This window comes from Chanodichthys erythropterus, chromosome 3 (assembly GCF_024489055.1).
Source record: "Chanodichthys erythropterus isolate Z2021 chromosome 3, ASM2448905v1, whole genome shotgun sequence".
Taxonomy (NCBI): Eukaryota; Metazoa; Chordata; class Actinopteri; order Cypriniformes; family Xenocyprididae; genus Chanodichthys; species Chanodichthys erythropterus.
In genome coordinates, this window is record NC_090223.1 from 48,099,223 (window position 1) to 48,122,243 (window position 23,021).

General features: G+C 36.4%; 1 protein-coding gene across 1 annotated transcript; it reads right to left on the reverse strand.

Moving 5' to 3' along the window:
* Window positions 1–903: 903 nt before the first annotated feature.
* atp13a1 (ATPase 13A1) lies at window positions 904–22,296 on the reverse strand. The gene is made up of 25 exons (XM_067376630.1): window positions 21,839–22,296; window positions 21,561–21,650; window positions 20,275–20,538; window positions 18,098–18,253; window positions 17,623–17,692; window positions 16,850–16,956; window positions 16,636–16,765; window positions 14,492–14,547; window positions 14,162–14,288; window positions 13,469–13,606; window positions 13,276–13,396; window positions 12,270–12,427; window positions 11,774–11,949; window positions 10,011–10,121; window positions 9,793–9,918; window positions 8,822–8,930; window positions 8,555–8,748; window positions 8,357–8,453; window positions 7,930–8,117; window positions 7,682–7,796; window positions 5,580–5,776; window positions 5,354–5,496; window positions 5,002–5,113; window positions 3,576–3,719; window positions 904–2,152 (listed from the first exon to the last, which is right to left on the reverse strand). Exons 1-25 carry the CDS (start codon window positions 22,157–22,159, stop codon window positions 2,042–2,044), a joined length of 3,561 nt encoding a protein of 1,186 aa, XP_067232731.1. The 5' UTR covers window positions 22,160–22,296; the 3' UTR covers window positions 904–2,041.
* Between the last annotated feature and the right edge of the window lie 725 nt (window positions 22,297–23,021).

The window sequence follows — 23,021 nt, forward strand, 5'->3', positions numbered from 1 at the left end:
TAAAATAAAACTGAAATAGTTTGAAAAAGTCTGAAAGTAAATGCCCTCCTTTCACTGACCATTAAAAAAAAAAAAAATCATGTATACAGGCCCTATTTTCACACTATTCCCGTTGAAGTGTTGATAGTTTTATTAGTTAACTACTTTATACTTCTACAGCATTTATTAATATTAGTTCATTTCAATATTCACTAATACATTATTAAATGCAAAAGTTGTATTTGTTAACATTAGTTAATGCACTGTAAACATGAAAAAACAATGAACTGTATTTTAATTAACGTTAACAAAGATTAATAAATACTGTAACAAATGTATTGCTCATTGTTAGTTCATGTTAACTAATACATCAACAAACGAGACCTTATTGTAATGTTTTACCAAATATCATACCATGTTGTGCATTCATATTTCATCACTTGCATTTCTAAATGTGCTTTAAAGGTGCAATATGTAATATTTTTGCAGTAAAATATCCAAAAACCACTAGGCCAGTGTTATATATTTTGTTCACTTGAGTACTTACAATATCCCAAATGTTTCCAACTATTTGTAAATCATGAGAAAATTGCAATTTTAACCAAGGCTCCGGGACGTGTGAGGAGTCGCCTGTCATTTTCGTCATACCCACGTTATCCTTGATTTCCGGTTTTATTTTGTAGAAACTATGGAAACACCAAAGACGCTTTAATATTTACATGTTTTAATAGACAAGGGAACAACTGTTTGGTTACGTTAATAGACAGAAAACTAATTATTGTTATATAGCTCAACACGTTTAGTCTTATTGTTTAAATCTAATTTTCTTGTTTTTTTGCGAGTACCATGCTTTACCATGCCTCGGAGAAAAACACTATTTTGTCAAGTAGCTAACATAGCATAAGCAGATGCAGCTTTATTTTTAGTGACAGTAATACAGCATTTTCTCCATCATACAATATGTTATATGTTATGATTAATTACATGACATTTATCAACACAAGCCATCCAGCATTTAATATATTCTAAAATATCTTACTGCAGTGTGCAACAAGTGTCTTACAGCGGCCGTCGAGCGAACGCACAGAGTAACGTTATAACATCATTTTCAACACTCTCAAATGTGTCTAATATGATAAACAGAGCTGCGTTACCTCATACTCATGACCGGAAAAACGGAAGCGGCGGCGACGAATGTGTAATAATAAACGTCCTGCTGCTCGTGAGGCGAGTGTTGTGGGAGCTGAACGAGGCCGCTGGAGCGATTGCTCTGCTTCATACTACAGTAACGTTAATAATCGCATCCATGAACATGATTTCTTCCCGAGTCCTATCCCTATTCTTTTGCACCGTCCGTTGAGGCGGAAACCACATGTCCCAAGATTCCTCACTAAAACTTGGTGTCATCAAGCTACGCCTTTGTTTTGAATAGGCCTCTAGCGACCTCTAGCAAACAGAAATCTTACATACTGCACCTTTAAAGCTTCAAGTGACTATTGTGAAATAATGTACTTTAACTTTGCTTGCCTGAAAAAATTTGTTTGGCTCATATATCATATATTGCTGTTAATCAAAAGCAGTACAAAATTCACTTGCTCTCTCAAAGTCTTGATGAGAAAGATTCATGCAAATAAATAACCCAACAACAGTTTTTTTGGTCATTTATAAGTCTTTCTGAGGTTTATCTTTTTACAAAATGATGAAAACAAAAAAAAAGAAACACTTCTCCAGAACGCCCCTGTCACAGCCGAGCGCGTCGACCGCACTGAAACACACGCTCACCCTCAACACAATACTGTAGTTTTCTTGGCCTTCAGAGAGGAGGGGGTGGTTAAAGATGTCAGTAGAAAGAAAATGAAGCTAAAGTATTAAGACAGAGCAAAGACAGAGACAAGGAGGAAAAGGAAACACTGGGGGGGGTGTGTACAGTATTGAGTTTCACGCCCGTCCTTTCGCATCTCGCAGAGTTCGCCTCCAGTGGAGCACCGTGTTCCTGTAAAGCCCGTTCACAGTCTGGTCACGAGGGGCAGCAGCTGCTTTGGTGACTGTTGGCAATAACAGTTCATTTAGGCAACCTCAGGGTTCCTTTGCCCAACAGAAACTGCAAAACTCTGTCCACCAGCAGGGCGGCGACAAAATCCACAACTAGGACCTGGGCTATTATTAACTTGAACTGCAAAGAGAAAAAGAATATAAAAACATATTAATTGTAAATAGCTATACATGTATACCACGGATAAGAGGCAAGTTAATTAGAAAAAGGTTGAATACCAATTTGCTTACTATATACAGGGTTTCTGCAGGTTTTATCAAGGTTAGGGTTAGGCTTTTTTAAGATCTAATAAAGAACATTTAAGGAATAAAGTGAAAGGAACACAACAACATGTCAATATGTTCTCTAAGTGTAAATATCTAAGGAGAAGCACAATGAGTTGTCTTAACACTTCAGAGTTTGACAATACAACTTACAACAGATCTCAATTACTTGTCATTGGTTTTACCCAAAAAAAAAGAAAAAAGAAAGAAAGAAATAGCTTAAGGACCAGAATATGGAAATAGCTTTTACTGAACCTTCTAAATCGCACTGCAAAGTGCTGTTCTTCCTCAGTATTTTTGTCTTTTTTTCCAGTGCAAATGTCTAAAGATTCTTAAATCAAGATAAATTTACTAGAGAAGCAAAATGAAGTCTTGTTTTCTGTGAAATTGATCAAAATGAACCGAGTTTACGATTAAAACAAGAACAAATATCTGCCAGTGGTCTCAGAAAAATCAACTTAATTCAAAGCTTAATTCAAAACTCACTGACATATATTAGTTTAAGTGTAAACTCAGTTAATTTGGTCTTAATTTCACAGAAAACAAGACTTCATATATTCTTTTTGCCTCTCAAGTAAATGTATCTTGATTTAAGAATGTTTAGATATCTGTATTATAAAACAAGACAAAAATACTGAGGAAGATATTCATTATTTGCAGTGCAATTTTTAAGACTAAGATTTAAGACTATAAGAATAGTTTAAGACTTGGATTTAAGACCTTAATTTGTGGAAGGGCAAATTAAGACTTTTTAAGACCCGCAAAAACCCTGTATATAGTATGCCATGCAACAAATTGGATTAGTATGTCTCACATCATATGCTGAAAAGTTAAAGGCATTTTTAGATTATACATTCATTAGGCCTGTTGCGATTATTGATTAATCATCTGATCATGGTTATTCAAATCACAAGTATTTGAGATGATAATTTGTGATAATGAGATTTGTGGGTTTGACTAGATGGCATTTTATTATATTGTATAATATATAAAATAATGTATTATGCAAGTAAAATAAAATAACGTATTATGCTTAGACTGAAAGTGCATGTACAAAAAAGAATTAAATTATTAAAATCGCAATTTGTATGATGAACATTTATGCAAACATTTTGAATGGCGGAATTTAATTAAACAGTATCCAGAGACAATTTTATCACAATTCTAGTATATCACACAATACTGATATAATGACACATTGCACGCTTAAAATACAAACCTTTCCATTGACATTCTAGTAAGTAATAGTTTGTGAATAGCATGGTGTACTGAATTCATACCTCAGTTGGAATATCCACTAAGGCAAACTGCTCATTGAATTCAGGTGAAGATCCAGTCAGCAGCCCTACTATGGCCAGTCCTGATATAGCGATGCTCCACAGCAAGGGCCGGTTCTCGGTGAGAGACTCCATGAACGGATGACCCTGAACAAGACAAGTTTGTACAATTAGACAGAAGTCAGTAGTTCAAACAAAAATGAACATTTATTATTCACTTTAAATCTTTGACTCATCTAAGCTTGCAGTACTGTTATTGTTAACTGAATTCTATTAAAAATCGCTTTCGTTCATAGAAATAAGAAATCATAGAATTAAGCTGAAGTAAAATAAAATGTAAATATTAGATTAAAAACTTCAACTTAAAATGGATTTTGTTTCAGTTAGTTTCTAATTGTTTTTAAGTGTAAGTACTAAAATTACTTAAACTGAAATAAAAATAAAATAAACCTAAACAGAAACATACAAATTAAATGTAAATGAAAAAAGCACATAACAAAATTACAAAAAAAAAAAAAAATTTTTAAACTAATATCTGATAATATAAAATAAAATCTAATTCAAACTATTTATAAATACTATAAAAGTATTTAAATGATACTAAAATAGCCCTTTCAATCACTGCACTTCAGGAAATGCTGCAGGCGGTTTGATTTCAATGACATTTGGCAAGTTTTGTGATCGCTAACACCTTATCACAGACATATCTGTTGAGTGCGTGAACACAATGACCAATCAGGTGTTTATGAATCCGCTCAACAGTGCTCAAAACGTCACATTTTTTAAATTTCAGGACCGACTTGGTATCGAAATTGGTACTTTTGACAACACTACAAACCAAACCCTAATCATATAGTAAGTATATGTAGTTAATTAATATTACTCCGTACATAAATGTATAATTACAATGAATCCAGGACACCTTAAAATAAAGTGTAACCCATTTGTCAATTCATTTTATAACAAAATATTCAAAAATGTCATGACAAAATATTTCCTTTAAATGAAATACAAAGGTGAAGTGCATGTTACAAATCTATGAAAGTAAAAAGTAATCATTTCACAATGTTTGACATATGCATTTAAAGGGATAGTTCATCCAAAAATGAAAAGTTTGTCAATACTTACTCACGCATAGTTGTTACAAATGTGTATGAGTTGGTTTCTTCTCCTGTACACAAAAGAAGAATGTTGGTAATCAAACGGTTTATGGCACCCACTGACATCCAGAGTAAGAAAAAAATACAATGGAAGTCAATGGGTGCCGTCAACCTTTTGATTACCAACATTCTTTAAAATATCTTCCTTTGTGTTCAGCAGAAGAAATACAGGTTTGGAACAACTTGAGAGTGAGTAAATAATGACAACATTTTCAATTTGTGTGTGACCAATCCCTTTAATATAATAATCACATGAACATTTAAAGTACCTTATAATTAATGGCAAATGTGGCCATTTGCATGGCCATGGACATGATGTATACAGTACTGTTAATGAGACTGGGCTCAAACTCTTTGTACAAGTCCACAAACCGCTCTGCCCTGCAAGAGAAAAAAAAAAAAAAAAGAGCATGAGAGAGGTGAAACATGAAGCCAGACTGCAAATGAAAATCCAACACAAATGTGAACATTGACGTCACATGTGAAGAATAACTGGTACTGACTTTGGGCTTTACATATACAACTTTGTACTACTGTAAGTGGTAATAAGATATTTCTAAGATTCCTACTTCTAAAATTCCACTTGCCCCGTTCATGTGGCGATAAGTGTCCTATTCATACCTGGGTGGGCTTCTGCTCTGTGCCCCCTTGTACAGGTACACCAGACTGCAGAAGTGAACTGCAAACTGCAGCAGCACTGTGAGGACAGTGTACAGGTTGAAGATGTTAGGTAAAGGCCGCTCTTTGGACAGGGTCTTCAAAGGCTGAGATGAACAGATGTTGTATTCAGTCAGTGAAATGCAGTTCATCAAATGACAAGCAGCTTTATAAAACATTACCATCTCACCTTTGACCTTGAGATAAAAAGAAAGCAGCCGGCCAGCAGCAGGCCCTGAAGGGTCGCCTGGAAGTCGCTGAATTTGACCCCCTCTAGGTAGAGCACAGACTGACTGTAGGCCAGAACCAGAGCGTTCAGCGCCAGGATCTTAAACATCTGCAGGGTGGTCACTAGAGTGCAGCGACCCTGTTTAATCACGTGACAGACTGAAAACAGATGGGACAATGTTAGGAAAATTGTACGTGGAACTAATAATCTGTGTAAATTTTAAAATACTGTTTTCGTTTTTAAAATGCTCTCGTCCACACTAACGTTTTCCAAGTTTTTCGTCCATACTGACACGTCTGAAGTCCCTTAAATCATCTGGCTGCGCATGCGTAAAATATAATAAAGGTTCACCGAAACGATACAGAGAGTTCTCACACTATTCTTCTGGCACATTTATTTTATTAGCTAAATATCACACCACTTACTGGTGTGTTTCAACTTTTTGAAAGTAAGTAAATCTCAAAAAGGCCAATGAAAAAAGAAACAATATAATGATTTGAGATTTTTTTACAGTGTAGGTCGCACTCAATCGGCTCACGTTTTGTCGCAAGGCAGCAATTGCGACTAAATATTCTATCATCTTTGCAGGAATGTAATATGAAGATTGTAGAAAGTAACATTTATTTTTAAGCAACACTGTGCAGGTGAATAGCACATAGCAGGCACATACCAGTATGGCCGTAGATTCCTATAGGTACAATATATGTCACATGACAACGTAAATTTACACATTAATTTTTGGGGTATTTTGAAGTAATGCACACTACTTTTAAAATTTTTTAATTAAAATTCAACACTTTTCTCGATAAAAGACACTCAGACATGCACACTTATGCATGCGCAGGACAAGACAACAAGTACAAAAGTAACAAAGCACATTACTTTAAACTTTCAATAAGAAGAGTTGTACAGTAGCTAATATAACCCATAATGTTAGACGTTTTGTGTGGCACACATAGCCCTAGGGGTCATGAAATGCTTTAAGAGGTCAGAATATTATCATGTTCTAAATGTGTTTTTAAACGAAAATAACAGTGTGTGTGTTATATATGTTGTTGAATGCATTATTGTGTTAAACGCATGCAAAAAAGAACTTCTCAGTGAAAAAACACCTGCAAGGCCTGGAAAAGAGCGAGCCTCAGCAAGGACAGAAAAAGTAATGCAAAAATAATGCAACATTACTCAAAAGTAACAAAGTAATGTAATTCGTTACTTCATCAGGGAGTAACCCAATATTGTAATGCATTACTTTCCATAAAAAGTAACTAAGTAATGTTTTCATTGCTTTATAGTGAGCAACTCATCTTTGTAACACAAAATTGTAACATTACTTTCTATAAAAAGTAACAAAGTAATGTAATTCGTTACTTCATCAGGTAGTAACAATATTGTAATGCATTACTTTCCATAAAAAGTAACTAAGTAATGTTTTCATTGCTTTATAGCGAGCAACTCATCTTTGTAACACAAAATTGTAACATTACTTTCTATAAAAAGTAACTAAGTAATGTAATTCGTTACTTCATCAGGGAGTAACCCAATATTGTAATGCATTACTTTCCATAAAAAGTAACTAATGTTTTCATTGCTTTTTAGCGAGCAACTCATCTCATTACTAACATTACTATCCTTACAAAGTAACTTAGTAATGTAATTTGTTACTTCATCAGGGAGTAATGCAAAATTGTAACATTACTTTCCATGAAAAGTAACTAAGTAAGGTTTTTGTTACTTTTTTTAAGAAGTAATGCATCTTTGTAAAACATTACTTTATTAATTAGTTACTTTATTAGGGAGTAACACAATACTGTACAGCATTACCTTTAATAGTAGCTTTTCCTTTAATAGTAACTTTTTAATAGTAACACTGCATGACTATACATGCGTCAATGTTTTTGAATACTTCCATTGTCTCAGTCCACACTACAAATTTATCTACGTGCTCCACCTCTTCAAAAATGGCGTATCAGTGTGGACAGAATGCCAAAATAAAGTGTATATCCGGATTAATGTAGACAGTCTAAAATGAGAACGTTAACTGATCCAAAACATGTTCAACTTACTGCACTGTATGGAGGAGAGTTTAGAGGTGAATGGAGCAGCAATGGAGGCGTCGCCCAGTTTAACCACCTGAATCTGATCTTCTTCTAACTCTCGCAGTACCTGACTGATCCTCTCCTATAACACAAGGCATTTATGCAACATGGGGTCACACATACGGAAGAAATAGTTCAAGCCTAATAAATGTGAAAACTCAAAACATGATCATAGGGGAGGGCTGTTTAAAAAAAAAAAAAAAAAAAAAAAAAACCTTTTGTGCAGCTAGCTGCTCCTCTCTCTGGGCCATCAATCTCTGTCTGGCTGCACGGGAGCTGAGTTTGCCCCCTGAACTCGGGACTGGTGGTCCAGGTCTGGGCTCTCCAGAGGAGTACTCTTTGTCTTTGCTTTTCTTCTTTTTCTCAGGCATGCGCTCTGGGGCGTTAGCCAACAAGGCCACACCTGGTAAACACAAAGGACATGTTACATGGGTACATCTAATGATTAAAGTGATTTTCGATTGTTTTTAACTAAATTTAGCTAAATTTACCATCTATGACATACTTCTGAAAGAGCTAAGCATGTTTTGAGCCCAGAAAATACATTTGTTGTATGCTAGATTTGTAAATGACACATGGAGAAATCCATTACATGTGTGTTATAAATGTCTGATTTTAACACAAGTATGTTTAATAACTCACCAATATGGGCATGTTTGAGCGCACCCACATCATTCGTGCCATCTCCACACATCAGCGTAACGAAACCCAGTCCCTTTAGACTAGTGATGACAAACTCCTGCACAGAAAAGAGAATCAACACTGTTAACCATTTTCAACAGCTCAACAACAAACCATACGGTAAAGGTTTAAAAGGTTTCTCAAACGTGTAAAGCTGACCTTCTGTTTGGGGCTGACACGAGCAAACACTCGCACATGAGGAAGCAGGGCGTGGAGTAAACGGGGTTCATAGGTCAACCTGGTCAGCCCCTCTCCTGTCACACAGAGGTCATACCGCCTGATCAAATCTGAGACTGAGGAAGGAGGTAGAGGGAGGCACACGCTGCCGTCTATGGACACCCACTGCCATTCAGCTGCAAAGAAAGAAAAATAATGAAATGGATTCAAAACTTGTTACTCCAGCTCTCTGTCAGAGGCGTCACACACCTTGATTGGGGCCTGGCTGTAGTACGAGTGTGTGCTCTTTCTGCATGAAATGCAGCTCTCTGGCCACATGACACGCAGTTAGAGGGTTGTCACCTGTGATCATTACAACCTGCGAACAGACAATGTGAAAATTGTTAGATCTGCCTCAGGAAAACAAACAGGCAGGCAAAGGTAAAGGACTTTAAATGGCAATAATTGGAAAACTGGTTCTTAATAGACTGAACTGTAATAAAATGATGAATCTAAAGAAAGCAAACTATGCTGCCCTACAACACACACATTACACATTTAATCAAAATCAGGTCTTTTTATTTTGGTTGCACATACGCACCACTTTTGTGCATCCCTGGTAATAATCACATGATTCTTTGATGAATAGAAAGGTCAAAACAGCAGCATTTAATTAAAATGAAAATCTTTTTGTAATGTTTTAAATGCCAATTTAATTTGTCCTTGCTGAATAAAAGTATTCATTTTTCAAAAAATTTTTACAACAATATTACTGACCCTTCAAACTTTTGAATGGTGATGTATATATAAATAAATCACAACAATTAAAGGGTTAGTTCACCCAAAAATGAAAATTCTCTCATCACTCACTCACCCTCATGTTGATCCAAACCTGTATGAGCTTCTTTGCTCTGCTGAACTCAAAAGAAGATATTTTGAAGAAAGTGGTTAACTGTATCAGTTTCTGGTCCCCATTGACTTCCAAAGTATTCTTCAAAATATCTTCTTTTAAGTTCAATAAGAAAGAGATTCATATAGTTTTGGAACAACTTGAGGGTGAGTGAATTATGAGAGAATTTTCATTTTTGTTTCAACTATCCCTTTAAGTAACATTTATAGCAATGGAAGCAAGTTTGTTTACATATCAAACCTTTATATGTATTATTTATACACTTTTTTTAAACATTTAAATATTCAACTGTTAGCAAATACATGTTAACATATTAAGTTAATACACTCACATGGTGTGAGGCCTCTTGTATCTCTCTGATGACGGCTTTGCTGTCGTTCTTGAGAGGACAGGACACGACCATGAACCCTGCGAAGTGCAGGTCACACTCCAGCACCTCACGGCTCAGCTCCCTCACCTGCACACACACACACAGAGTGAGATCATAACAGCCTGTGAGAAACAACAGACATTCAGCATTTCATTCAGGGATCACTGACGAATCCCTACCTGCTGATGGCTCAGATGGCCCATCTCTTTGTATCCCAGTGCAAGAACTCTCGCTCCCTCCCGTGACATCTCTCTGTGCACCTCGTCATAGCTGGCTGGACACTCGCAGAACTGAACAAACAACAATGCCTTAATAAACTATTTATGACCAACAATTTACAATGAAGCCTGACGGTATTATGCACAAAATAATTCTCATCATTTCAGGTCAAAATGGCAGCAATGAATAACATTCAATTAATATTAGGTGTGCTGTAACCCTCACTATAGTCAAAATCACAGTCAATCAGAACACATGTGGAGCAGGAGCACGTCAAAAGAAGAAATTCCTTTCCGTATCAGCAGGTGGCAGTAGCTGAACAGAATAATCAGATGGTTCGACTGACCAACATGTCGATTCGGTTGAAAAAAAGCTGACGTGGACCAACTTCAGCCGACGGTGCGGAACACACTGAGAAAACTTAGTCGGTCGATGAACAAAAACTGCCTGATGGCCGACCGTCGGCTTGGTGTGGGCTTCTCATTTGAAAATTATAAAATATCCATTTTTATTAGACAATTTACAGGACAATAGCATTACAAATAAATTTTTATTTTGTTTAATATTTTTATTTAAAAATAATAAAATTCAAATAATTATTTTATAATCATATTGAATGGGTCAAAAACAGTGGGAATGTGGCCTATGAAAACTTGAGGAAAGAAGTTTAAAAAAAACAAAAAATGTTTACTTTATGGTTACTGAAAAAATTTGAGTTGATTCTATTAGAAAAGCGAAGTGTAAACACCCGCATTTTTCAAGTTTTTTCCCTAAATGGATGGTTCACACTCAAATTGAGTAATTTGTTTCATTTTTTGTGTCATTTGTCAAATTCTGTGTCATTATACCTCTTTTTATCATTTTTATTCTTAGATGTACTAGATGCACTCCCCTACAAAATCTCCCTTATCATTCTAGAATAATTAAAGTAATTATCCCACCAAGAATTCCAAACAGAACTAATTCAATTTATCTGGAGAAGGTTCTTGTATTTTCCACATACCCAGGGTAAAAGTTAACCCTGGGACTCGTGTGTGAGGGAGGGAGCAGAGCTTCTCATGCTAAGCTAAAGAATGCAGCATTTCCTATTAATTACCTAGATTCTGGCAGCCTGCCATAGTCTAATCTGTGTTGCCACAGTTAAAATATTTTAAAACTTCTCATAATAACATAAAAGGTCTGTAACTTTGTTTGGCACCATTGCTTTGGCAAAGTATCTGTCAATCGAACTAAAACTGAAAGTGCAATATGGCTTTGTGCCCGTATCAAATCACAAAAGACTGCAATTTAATTAAATAAGCATATAGATTGTTTGCACTGCATGTTTCAAATCAAAGTCCGCACTTTGCTCATGTGGTCAGCTCTTGATCCGGTATTTTCCACATTTCTGAATGGCTGAGCTCACAGTGAATGAATGCAGTGAACTCCATCTCTGCATGTGCTGTGAGTTTAGCGTGCATTTGGGGAATGTATAGGGCACTGGCATTATTTCCATTATTTTCATATTTTCATAGGAATATGATTCAAAAGATGGCATTTCACTAGGTCGCTTGAGGTACAGTGTCCCTAGAGGAACAGAGGTACCCCCTCCCCCACCACAGTCTCACAAAAACCTGTGGGAAACTTGTGCATCTTTAGTGTTTGTCAGAGCCAGCACAGATATGTGGTTATAAACCACAGAGAACAAACTAATGTATACCTAAAGAGCAAAAGAGATGCTCACCATGTCCTTCAGGGTCTCAGGTGCACCTTTAACAGTTGAGATATAGCAGAGCTCACTGGAGCCCATTCTCTCATATGATGCCAGCACTGACATCCTCTTCAGAGCACTAGCGAAATGAAACCTCTGATGGATCTTCAGCCCTGGAGTCTTTATGCCACGAGGAAACACCTTCTCATCTAAACAAAGGGACAGAAAGCATGTAAAACATCAATTCAAAGGCATTTTGAAAATTTCAACATTTTGCTGACAAAAATAGAACATGATGGAAAATGGATAAATTACTCTTAATGATCATGTGTAGTGCAGTTACTGAGTTCTGATGAACAGATCTGTGCAGTGCTTGAAGTGGAAAAATGCACAGTTCAAGAAGGGAGCGCTTTCGTACGTGCAACATGTCGGAAGTGCCGGTACGCAAGGAAAACTGGTGGTACACTAAACGTAAATATAGAGAGCGTACCGGCCCACTTCAAGCACTGGATCTGTGTTTAAATCTGACCTTTAGTGAGCGTCCAGTCTGCTGCGGTCAGCATGGCCTTCTCCAGCGGATCACCCACCAGCTGCCCATCATCTAGCGTGACCAGCGAATGACACGTAGCCACCACCCGATGAGTGTCCACTGGTATCTCTGACACGGGCGTCACTTGTTTCCCATCTCTAAGGAAAGAAGGAACACAAATAGACAAATGGAATCTTTCCAGGGTTCTCAGAAGTGGAAGTCATCATAGGCCACGTACACACTGCAGCTAAATTCAGTTGTCACCTTTTAGTGCTTAATCCTGTTCTGTTCACACACAGTTCAGTAATTTACAGGAGTGACAATTGCATTGTACAACCGAATTAATATGTTAAAATATAAATTAAAATATAAAACACTTTTATATGCTATATTTATTAGGGCTGGGACAATACATTGATCCACAATTCCCAATGCAAAGAATCTGGAGCGATTCTGATATTTTCCGATGCTGAATCGATGCTGAGCTTAGTTTTTAACAGCAGATGGCACTATGTGCTTTAGAAACAACCGTACTCTGCTTGCTTCAAGTTCCTTTACACACACCATTTAAACCTAAAATAATCATTCATAAAGTTTGGTTGAAGCAAATTTATTACAAGGGTGTTCGCAGTGGGCTGTGTTTACATTAATCATGCGTCATAAAAGCATTCTGAGCCAAGTTGCAAGTATATTTAACCACTTACATGACTCAGCCGAACGCATGAGCACTCTCCAGCACTCTTCTTCGTGAGCATTTGAGTGTGTAGTTAAAAACTAGCCTAGAATGCCATCTGCTGTTAAAACTAAGCTCTATTCGAGAGAAAATATCAGGATCGATCCAGATTCGTTGTATCACAAATCAGGAATCGATGTATTGTCTCAGCCATAATATTTAAGATGTTAACAACCATGGAAATGTGTTATCACAGTCTGTGAAAAGGGTCCATAATGAAGAAGGAAAACTCTTTCAGGATGATTTTGCGAGATGTTATGGCTTAGAGTTTACCTGAGCCCCGCGACACCACGAACAACCAGGCTGTCGCTTGTCAGGGTCCCAGTCTTGTCGAAACAGCAAATCTCCACTTTCCCAGCAAAGGGGATCCTGAAAGGTTCTGTGCAAAACACATCTGGAAGAGAAGAATAGTAGAGGATAAGTCTGAGAAAGGAGAGAATAGTGAGAATTCAGTGCGGTCACTCACAGAGTTTGGCCAGCGCTATGAGAGATGTGTTAACAGCCAGTGAGAGCTCTATGGGTAATTCAGGAGGTACTACTGATGTGAGGATCAGAGTACACTCCAGAAAGAGCTTATACTTGTTTCTGCTCGGGTCCTTCGTCCCTGAAAAAAAACAGAGAGTGAAGTATGAGACAGCGGATACATTATATCTATTGCTCCTCCAAGACCATAGATAAAACACTAAAAACTGATGTGATATGCTGTTGATATGTGAGAAATGTTATATCACTTATACGTAAAAAAGATTCTACCATTTTGAAAAAATTAAATAAAAAAACTAAAAAATGCTTGGAATAATATAAATATCTCACAGGGGCTTGTAAAGAGTACAAGAGACATTTAAATTAGCAAAAAAGAAAGGAAATTGGAAATAACATGATCAGTTTCTTAGGGGCAGTTTACACAAGATATGTTCTTGAGTTCAAAACACATAACTGAACTGAACAGAGATTCCAAGCTTTAACTGGCTGTAAAAAGTTAAAATATTTAACTTATCTTAAAAGTAATTCAGCAGTAACTAAAGGAGATACATTCTCTGTGACATTTCGGTGCAGGTTTTAGTGTTTAACAGTATTAATCCTCTTCCAAAAAACAAAAAAAAAACAGCTAGTCAACTATCCTTGCCCATCCCTGTGAAAGGAGATGAAGGCGACTCACCCTCGACCCAAACATACACAGCTGCTGCAATGGCAAAAACCAACAAGAAAAGGATGAAGATAAAGGTCTCCAGATTGTTGGCTGTTACCCTCTTCACGCCAAACAGAATCGTTCTCAATAATTTGCCCTAAAAACAACAAAGGTTCAGACATTTTTAAGATGCAAAATCAAAGGTGGGGGTTGTGGGGTTGCGACTCATGTTTTTCAACTCTATCCCACCACCTTCTCTTAATTGTTTCCTGTCAATTTTCCACTGTCCTCCAAACAAATAGTGGCAAAACGTCCAAACAAATGACTTTCAAAAACATGGCACTTGATCAAGCACCTCACCTGAGAAGTGTAGAATCCAGTCCGCAAAACATAAGCCACACAGCCATTGTCTACAGCTGTGAAAAGACAGAAAAAGAGAGAGTATGATTACTTATACATGTGATATTTATCCTATTCAATCATTTAAAACTATTAAAGTCACAATGAAATCAAAACTGAAACAATTCTTGTTTTTTTATGGAATATTGCAGTATGTACTATAAATGATTTATCAGTGCACGTCGTTATTTTTTAAAATTCATGTGCCCTTGCCCATTTTGATCTTTAATCAAAATAACTTCCCCTTCCTCTTGTAGCTCATCTCTTCTCCGATGATGTGTTTACCGACGCGGGATCAACCTGTCACTCACATGATATCACAGCAACAGCAAACCACAACCATCCAACAATCCAATCAACTCCCCATGGACAAAGTCAAGTCATGCCCTACATCTTTTTCTTGTTCAAGATGCGGTTTCACTCTTGATATACATCACAAACGGGAAGAAAAGACTATCTCAACTTCCGTTTCATGCCAACTTTAAAGGGGTACTTAACCTCTGGCAAAATGAGCTCACAATAAAAACTGGCTGCCTATGCGGTGCTACCTGACAAGAGAAAACAGAGAAAAAAGGCTGTTGTCTTCCCTTTTTCCAAATAGGTAGGAAAACTTCATCACTCATAATGCACAAGCAATGACGTCATTCAAGACCATTCCCACCAGTCTGCTATGTATACTTTTGACCAGAGTCAAATACCACTTTTTTTTAGTAGGAAATACTTCCTAGCAAACATTTAGTGATAATGGTGTCGACTTGTATTGTTCCCGGATGCAAGAATTCAAACAGCGGGACTGAGTTACTTTCGATTTCCAGGTGAAGGATCCAGTGCATTGTAGGCAGCGGCTAAAGGCTGCAAAGAATCGTAAACTGGATGACCACGGACAGTGTTTTATGCCAAACGAATGGAGAAAAACTGAAAGAAACTGCTGTTATGTCAGTTCCACCCGAAGCAAAACGCCATCACCTACAGGTAAGAAAGCTGTTGCCATAGTGTTCCATTTTTACCATAACACTGCTTAAAGAGTAGACAAAGTATGGTCAAATTTTCAGTGAAAAACCTACCCTTACAACCTAAATGTTCTGTTAAAGGATTAGTTCACTTTCAAATGAAAATTTCCTGATTATTTACTCACCCCCATGTCATCCAAGATGTTCATGTCTTTCTTCCTTCAGTCGAAAAGAAATGAAGGTTTTTGATGAAAACATTCCAGGATTATTCTCCTTATAGTGGACTTCAATGGGCACCAAACTGTTGAAGGTCAAAATTACAGTTTCAGTGCAGCTTCAAAGGGCTTTAAACAATACCAGACTAGGAATAAGGGTCTTATCTAGAGAAAAAATCATCATTTTCAAAAAAAATACAACTGTATATGCTTTATATAAACAAATGATCGCCTTCCAAGTACTTTTGCCAAAACCACACTTTCGTATTCTCCAAAAAGCTTACGCTGTATGTCCTATACCTTCCCTATTCTACTAACGGAATGAATGCAGCGCCAGTTCTATCCGTAAGTAGAATAGGGAAGGTGTAGGACATACAGCGTAAGCTTTTTGAAGAATACGAAAGTGCGGTTTTGGCGAAAACACTTGGAAGGTGATCATTTGTGTTTATAAAGCATATACAGTTGTTTTTTTTTCAAAAATGAGCGATGGTTTCTCTAGATAACACTCTTATTCCTCGTCTGGTATCGTTTAAAGCCATTTGAAGCTGCACTGAAACTGTAATTTTGACCTTCAACAGTTTGGTGCCCACTGAAGTCCACTATAAGGAGAAAAATCCTGGAATGTTTTCATCAAAAACCTTCATTTCTTTTCGAATCAAGAAAAAAAAGACATGAACATCTTGAATGACATGGGGGTGAGTAAATAATGAGGAAATTTTTATTTGAAAGTGAACTAATCCTATATTAATGCTCTGTCAATCTGTCTGTGGGCAGGGATACAAAAACATGCAGGTAACACAAAGTGAAACATTGTTCACTTACATATACTATCAACAATACAATCAAATCGTTGACACTAATAAATCTAAGGTTTATTGGGCATTAGAGCTAATGCACACATAAAAGTTCTTGAGGACCAATCACAGCTGTGAGTACTAACGTTTCAGTCCAGCACTGGTTCGGAGAGGCGGGCTGTGCTGAACCACTTTGGTGCCACCTGAGATGACATGAAGTCGGGAGTCTGTCTGCAGGTCCAGGATCCTGTCAGGGTCCAGATCTTCTACAGGCTCCTACAGACAAAACATAGCCAATTACAGAGAGCAGATTTTGCTGAGGTTTGGTGCTGATCCTGTAGAGACAGATACCAGACGCACCTTCATCTGAGGCACAGACTCTCCTGTGAGCATGGCCTCATCCACAATGCAGCGGCCTCTCAGTAGCAGCACGTCACAAGGAACCAGGTTATCCTGAGGAGACCGTCCTGTGACAAAATGACAAATCGATGTTCATTAACATGCTAGTGAATATCACATTAGTATTTGGATTTTTACCATGAAATCAGTACTAGTAAATTAACAACAAGTGTAGCTGATCACAGTAACTACAAACATGTGACAACCAGAAGCCAAGTACTTTTATTTTAATTTTGAACAGTAATTTAAAAAGCCAGTATGATTTTTGTAATGGTTTCAAAGAAGTATGTTATGTTCATAAAGGCTGCATTTACTTGATGTGATTATAGACAGGATTTTTTTCTGCATTAAAAATATTTTGGCAGACGACATAACGAATCTTTGTCCTGCCAAAGATTTATTTGATCATATAATGTGATGATACCTGCCATTATGCAGTCTGCTTTAAAACGTTCCCACAAGTGTTTGAGAAACATTCACATTTACAATGTGTTTTTGCAGCAATGAGCTTAAAAATTATGTCAATAAGAGATTCCCTTCACAGCTTCATTGATTATAACGGTTTTCACAAGAGTGCACCTTTGTGTACCTTGTGTTTCCTGTCAGTACTTGGCTCTCAGTTCACATGGGTAGGGTACATTGTACCGTGTGTGTGGATGACCTTTTTCATCCGCCACCACCAAAGACCAATTTTGACCCAGGAAAAACCCTGAGAAAGATTACATAAAACTCACCAACTGAGACAATGTCTCCAGGGACTAGTTCATCACTGGATACAGGCCTCCATTTTCTGTTCCGATAGACCTGTTACAAATCGAAAGAGCTCAAATTATACATACCGCCCTTATTCTAAATATCTGTTTATTAATGAAGCAACAAGGCAATGCTTTTACAAAATAGTTACTGCATTTTTGAAACAATAACTATATAACACATTATTCTATTTAGCATATTCTTTGAACACCATACTTTCAATAAAATATATAGTCCCTGACAAGCATACAATACAAAATGCTTTTTAAATATGGTAGCTGTGCATATATGTTACTGTATTGTGGATGATATCACAAATGGAATGATGCATTGACCAATCAGAAGACAGAGCCAGAACTGTGTGCATTATGAAGAACATTTCGATAAGAGTTACATGGGCATTTCACTACAGATGAACCAAAACTGGAGCTGGAAGCTGAAGGCCGTCGCAGTTACCTGGATCATGTAAGGTTTGTTCCCCATTCTGCGGATTTCGGACATGTTCCTCATCTGCTGCTGCACCAGAGAGGCTTCAAAGGCCACAAGCATGAAGAGTGTAAAGACGCTGTAGTACCAGTACTCATCCAAACACCACAGACCCACACAAAACACCTGCAGGGGAACAAAAACATGCAGGTCATTACATACCCACAGGGTAGCGTTTCTCAATTCTGGACCCAGGATGGAAATTTGATACATTTTTAGTGTTAAAAAGCCTATAGTAACACTAACTGCTGTATTTACTGTAGTAACACTAAATGCATCATGGTGTTGTGGGATATTCATATCGAATTTTATTATATTATTAACGTAGACATGTATTAAAGGAGTAATAGAATATAATTACTGTATTTTTTGTGATTAAGCTATGCATTTAAATGGATTTAAGCTACCATTTTTCATACAAATAATATAGAAACCATATAGTTACATTTTACCACGGTATTGAGGTGCTATATGTGTGGTTACCATGATCTAAATGTATGTTACTACGGAAGACCAAGGGTTAATTTTGATGAACAGTCAGAATATATAAATTTTACCATATAAAAATGAGGTTGTTACAATGTTTTACAGATGTTACTGTTTTTGTTAATGAATATTAATTTACATCTGCATCCTAACTCAAGCTACTACTACTGTCAAATGTGCATTTCTAAGAGACAAAACATGTAATATTATTAATATTACAGCCTGCACTGCATGCTGTGCAGAGGAAGATACACAATCATAATCAGGCAATACGATTTGATGATTTTCTTGATTTGAAAGAAACAATATCACCCGTTAGCACATGCAGAAGCTAAGAAATTATTTTTTCTGTTAAGATTTTAAGGAAAAAAGACTGGCAAAGTGTAAAGTATTCAAAAATGAGAAGTGTTTGTCGTATTCTGACAATAAAGAGCATTTAACCATGTATAGACCTTATTCACAGCAGCGCCATCTTTGATTTTTAAAGGGAATGGAAGCGAGGCTGTGAGGGATAGACACTCTCTTTCAGTGGGTTGTACTGCTGACAAAACGCAGCAAAAATATCTTTCCAAGAAATTTCTGTAGGCAAAAAAACTCCAGACAACATGAGCTGTGGAAAATTATAATTGATTTGGGAGCTTTTTACAGCAGATGTCACTGAAAACATGGGAAGCCTCGTGTTCATCCCGACATGCCGCTGCTCTGAATATGTTTATTACTGTATTTGGAAGATTTTTGTCTTTCAAATCCATTAAAATGCACAAATTCATTGCATTTCATATGTACACGTAATGCAGGCATTCCCAAACTTTTTTGTCAGCCAAACCTCTTTTGATCTGTTTGGTATATGTAATAATTAAATCAATAATTTAATAACACTTTCACATATTCATATTTTCATATTTTGCATATTCTCTGATATCAATTAATGGTCACATGACAAGCAAGTAAACAAATAAAGTATAAAATAAAGTCAACTTTTTAGCATTTGTTGATATGTTTTCATTTATTTTTAATTTGCCTTTTTTAATTTAACGAATTATTAGCTTTTCATGATCTCAATATCCTCTGCAGTTCATAAACCTCAGTTTGGGAAACCCTGTAATGTAATGTTTAATGTGCTTCATGTTGTGCGTATAACAAAAAATGGAATATATTTTCTCTTTGTATTTTTATATCAATATGGTATAAGATGGTCCTATTCAAATCAATGTTATAAACGAGTTACATCAAAAGTAATCTAAAAGTAATCAAAAAGTAGTCAGAATACATTACCTATAATGTGTATATAGATTACTTTTAAATTGAAGATAATAATGTAATCTAAAAGCAGTCAGATTATATCACCTAAAATGTATAATCAATTAGGGCTGCACGATTAATCGCATGCTATTCTCACGCGCATTTCGTCAGTAAAGCCGGTTCCCTGATTACCGCTAAATCGCCATCACCTGCTTTTAAATGAAGCGTCATTTAATACCGGCTTTACTGACGAAATGCGCGTGAGAATAGCATGCGATTAATCGTGCAGCCCTATAATCAATGTAATAGATTATGTTACTAACTACAGTTTTCATCATGCAATTTGCAATCTGTAACTGACTACAATTTTTAAGTAATCTCCCCAGCACTGCATATCAGTAGAATAAAACCAGGTGTACCTGGAAGACAAAGAAGGGAGCTGTGGCTCTCTCCTTGAAGAGCTCCAGGAAGTCCGGCACCACCATCTCTGCGCGGTTGGTGCCGTAGCTCTTCTCTGCAGCCTGTAGCTGAGCCTCCTCCTGATAACCTCTCCAGTTCTGGAAATGACTCATGGGAACGTTGATCGGAAACGCCACCTGCAGAAAGCGCTTCTTCTCCTTGCTGTCGTACACATAACGGATCTTCTGGAACTCAAAGGACAGGCTTTCCGATCCATCTTCATTCTGCACACACACACACACAAAAAAGGCACTTCAAATATACATTTTTCATTTTCCACACCTTTTAACCAATGAATTATCATGACTTTTCCAGAACTTTTGAAAATCTGATATCTAAATGTTGGATATATATATATATATATATATATATATATATATATATACACTTTTGCAGGAATTCAGTTTTTAAAATTGTATGACTGTGACAACTGTATAATAACATCTAAGATAATCATACCACATTAAAAATAATTATATCTAACTTCCAAAATATCCATTTTTGTTTAACCCTCTGGTGGTCTTTGGTTATTTTAGAGCAAAGATATTACGTTGTGAATCTTTTACTTAATCGAAATGGTACAAAATTTGGTGACTTTTGTGGTTCTTGAAATATGAACACACAAGAAAAATAATGGACGTAATTACAAAAGGCTAAATAGTATTTAAAAAAAGTCTTGTGATATTTGTGGTTAAAAATGACCGCCATACAAGACATACAAAATGTGAAAATACAGAGCAATTTCTATGATACAATCAACAAATCAGCCATGATGAAATATTCTTTGATAATGTCAAAATGTATATCCAAATGCAAAACCTAATAAAATTAAGAATTTATGTCAAAACAATTCTCTTATAAGGAGCTAGCGAATACATTGTGTTAATAGAGGACTATTACAGGCATCTGCTGGTTATGGCATTATTATTAACCAGCATTATTATTATGATTTTCTTTATTTCTCCCATCAGATAGCACAAATATGCCCTCTATGAACTGGATTTTAAAAACATTATTTAAAGTAATATAAAAAATATTAGTATATTTGTTTTCATATAGGAATAAATGGTGAATAATTTAGAGGTGAATATTGTCTAACATCCCCTCAAAATACAAAATATTAAAGAATATTATTGAAACAAAATATACTACATTAATTTTATTAAAATGATGATCGTCTTTGGTCTGTTTTGAACGCCGAGGATCACAAGTGTGACCCCTAAACACCAGGAAAAACAGGTCTCACCTTATCCCTCAGAAGAGGCACTAATTCAGCTGAACCATTGTTGGGTGTTGGTATAACTTTTGCAAAGGTGGCTTTGGCTGGATCAGACTCCTGTTTAAAACATAATTACATAATTCCAGTCAGCTTACTGTGCATTACTATGAGATGTCCCAAACATATGTTTGGGTTTTTGACTTGCTCAGCCAAGTCAAACTAAGACAAACAAAGAGAGGGTTACCCAAATGTGTTAGTCTTTCAAAACAGTGTTTATAATGCACACATATATTTTTATATGTCACCTTTGAGCAGGTGAGCCAGCAGTGCGCGTGCACGGACCAGTAGCCAGAAAGCACTGTCAGGACGTGCGCGATCCCGAGAGCGGCGAGCGCCAGCAGGCCGGCCTCAACATACTCGGACGCCCCGTAAACTCCAAACCACGTATATAAGCAGAGCGGGTAGAGGAAGAGAAACGGAAACACGGTACCGTGCAGAACGCGTGACCTGCGGCTGTGGAGAGACACTGATCTCACCAGCTCATCGCTCGGTGCGCGAGTCTGCGTCCCCCCCGGCCCATTAACGCCGTCTGCGGCCATATTCCCCTCTTTTTTAGCTTCATCCATTCTAGAGTGTGCCTTCCTCCGTCGACCCTCCTACTCTCCACCTCCTCCTTGCAGGCGCTGATGGTAAAAAGTCAGCTTCGCACCGGCCTGTTGTCTGGCCACTCTACAGATTTCTGAAAAATTTCAGACACATACGACAGCTTCCGCATACGTAAGCACGTACGCCGGTGACGCAATATCCGGTAATTTTTTTTGTATATTGAACAGAGAAACACATTCCATACAGTTACAACAATACAGAAATTTCAAATGCTAGGGATATATATATATATATATATATATATATATATATATATATATATATATATATATATATATATATATATATATATATATATATATTATAGGAATACATTAACTTAAACATAAACATACATTGTACGTTACATGCTTGCAAAATTCTAACAGCATTTTGTTTCTTCGAGGGCAATAGATTCAATATAATATTTCACTTAATTTTTAAATGCTATAAAACTTGTTTTTTTTTACCTGAAAATTTATATTTGTGTATATGAAATTTGGCCATTAAAATAAAAAAATAAGTGCAAGTCTGTTTATCTTTGGAGTTTACAATAATGCCTAAAAGAACATCTTTCCACTGTAAAATAAAATTTCCATCAACATTTCCGACAATAAAGTCAAGTACATTTTGCCAAAAATATCCGGTACATATATAAAATAGTCTAACTCCAATCTATATTTTATTTTATTTTAATTCATATATATATATATATATATATATCTTTTTTATTATATCTTTTTTACTATATATTTATATCTTTTTTATTGTTTTATTTCTGGACTCTGGACTTCTATATGTAGCATATCACATGAAAACATTAATTTATTTCTCATTATTGTA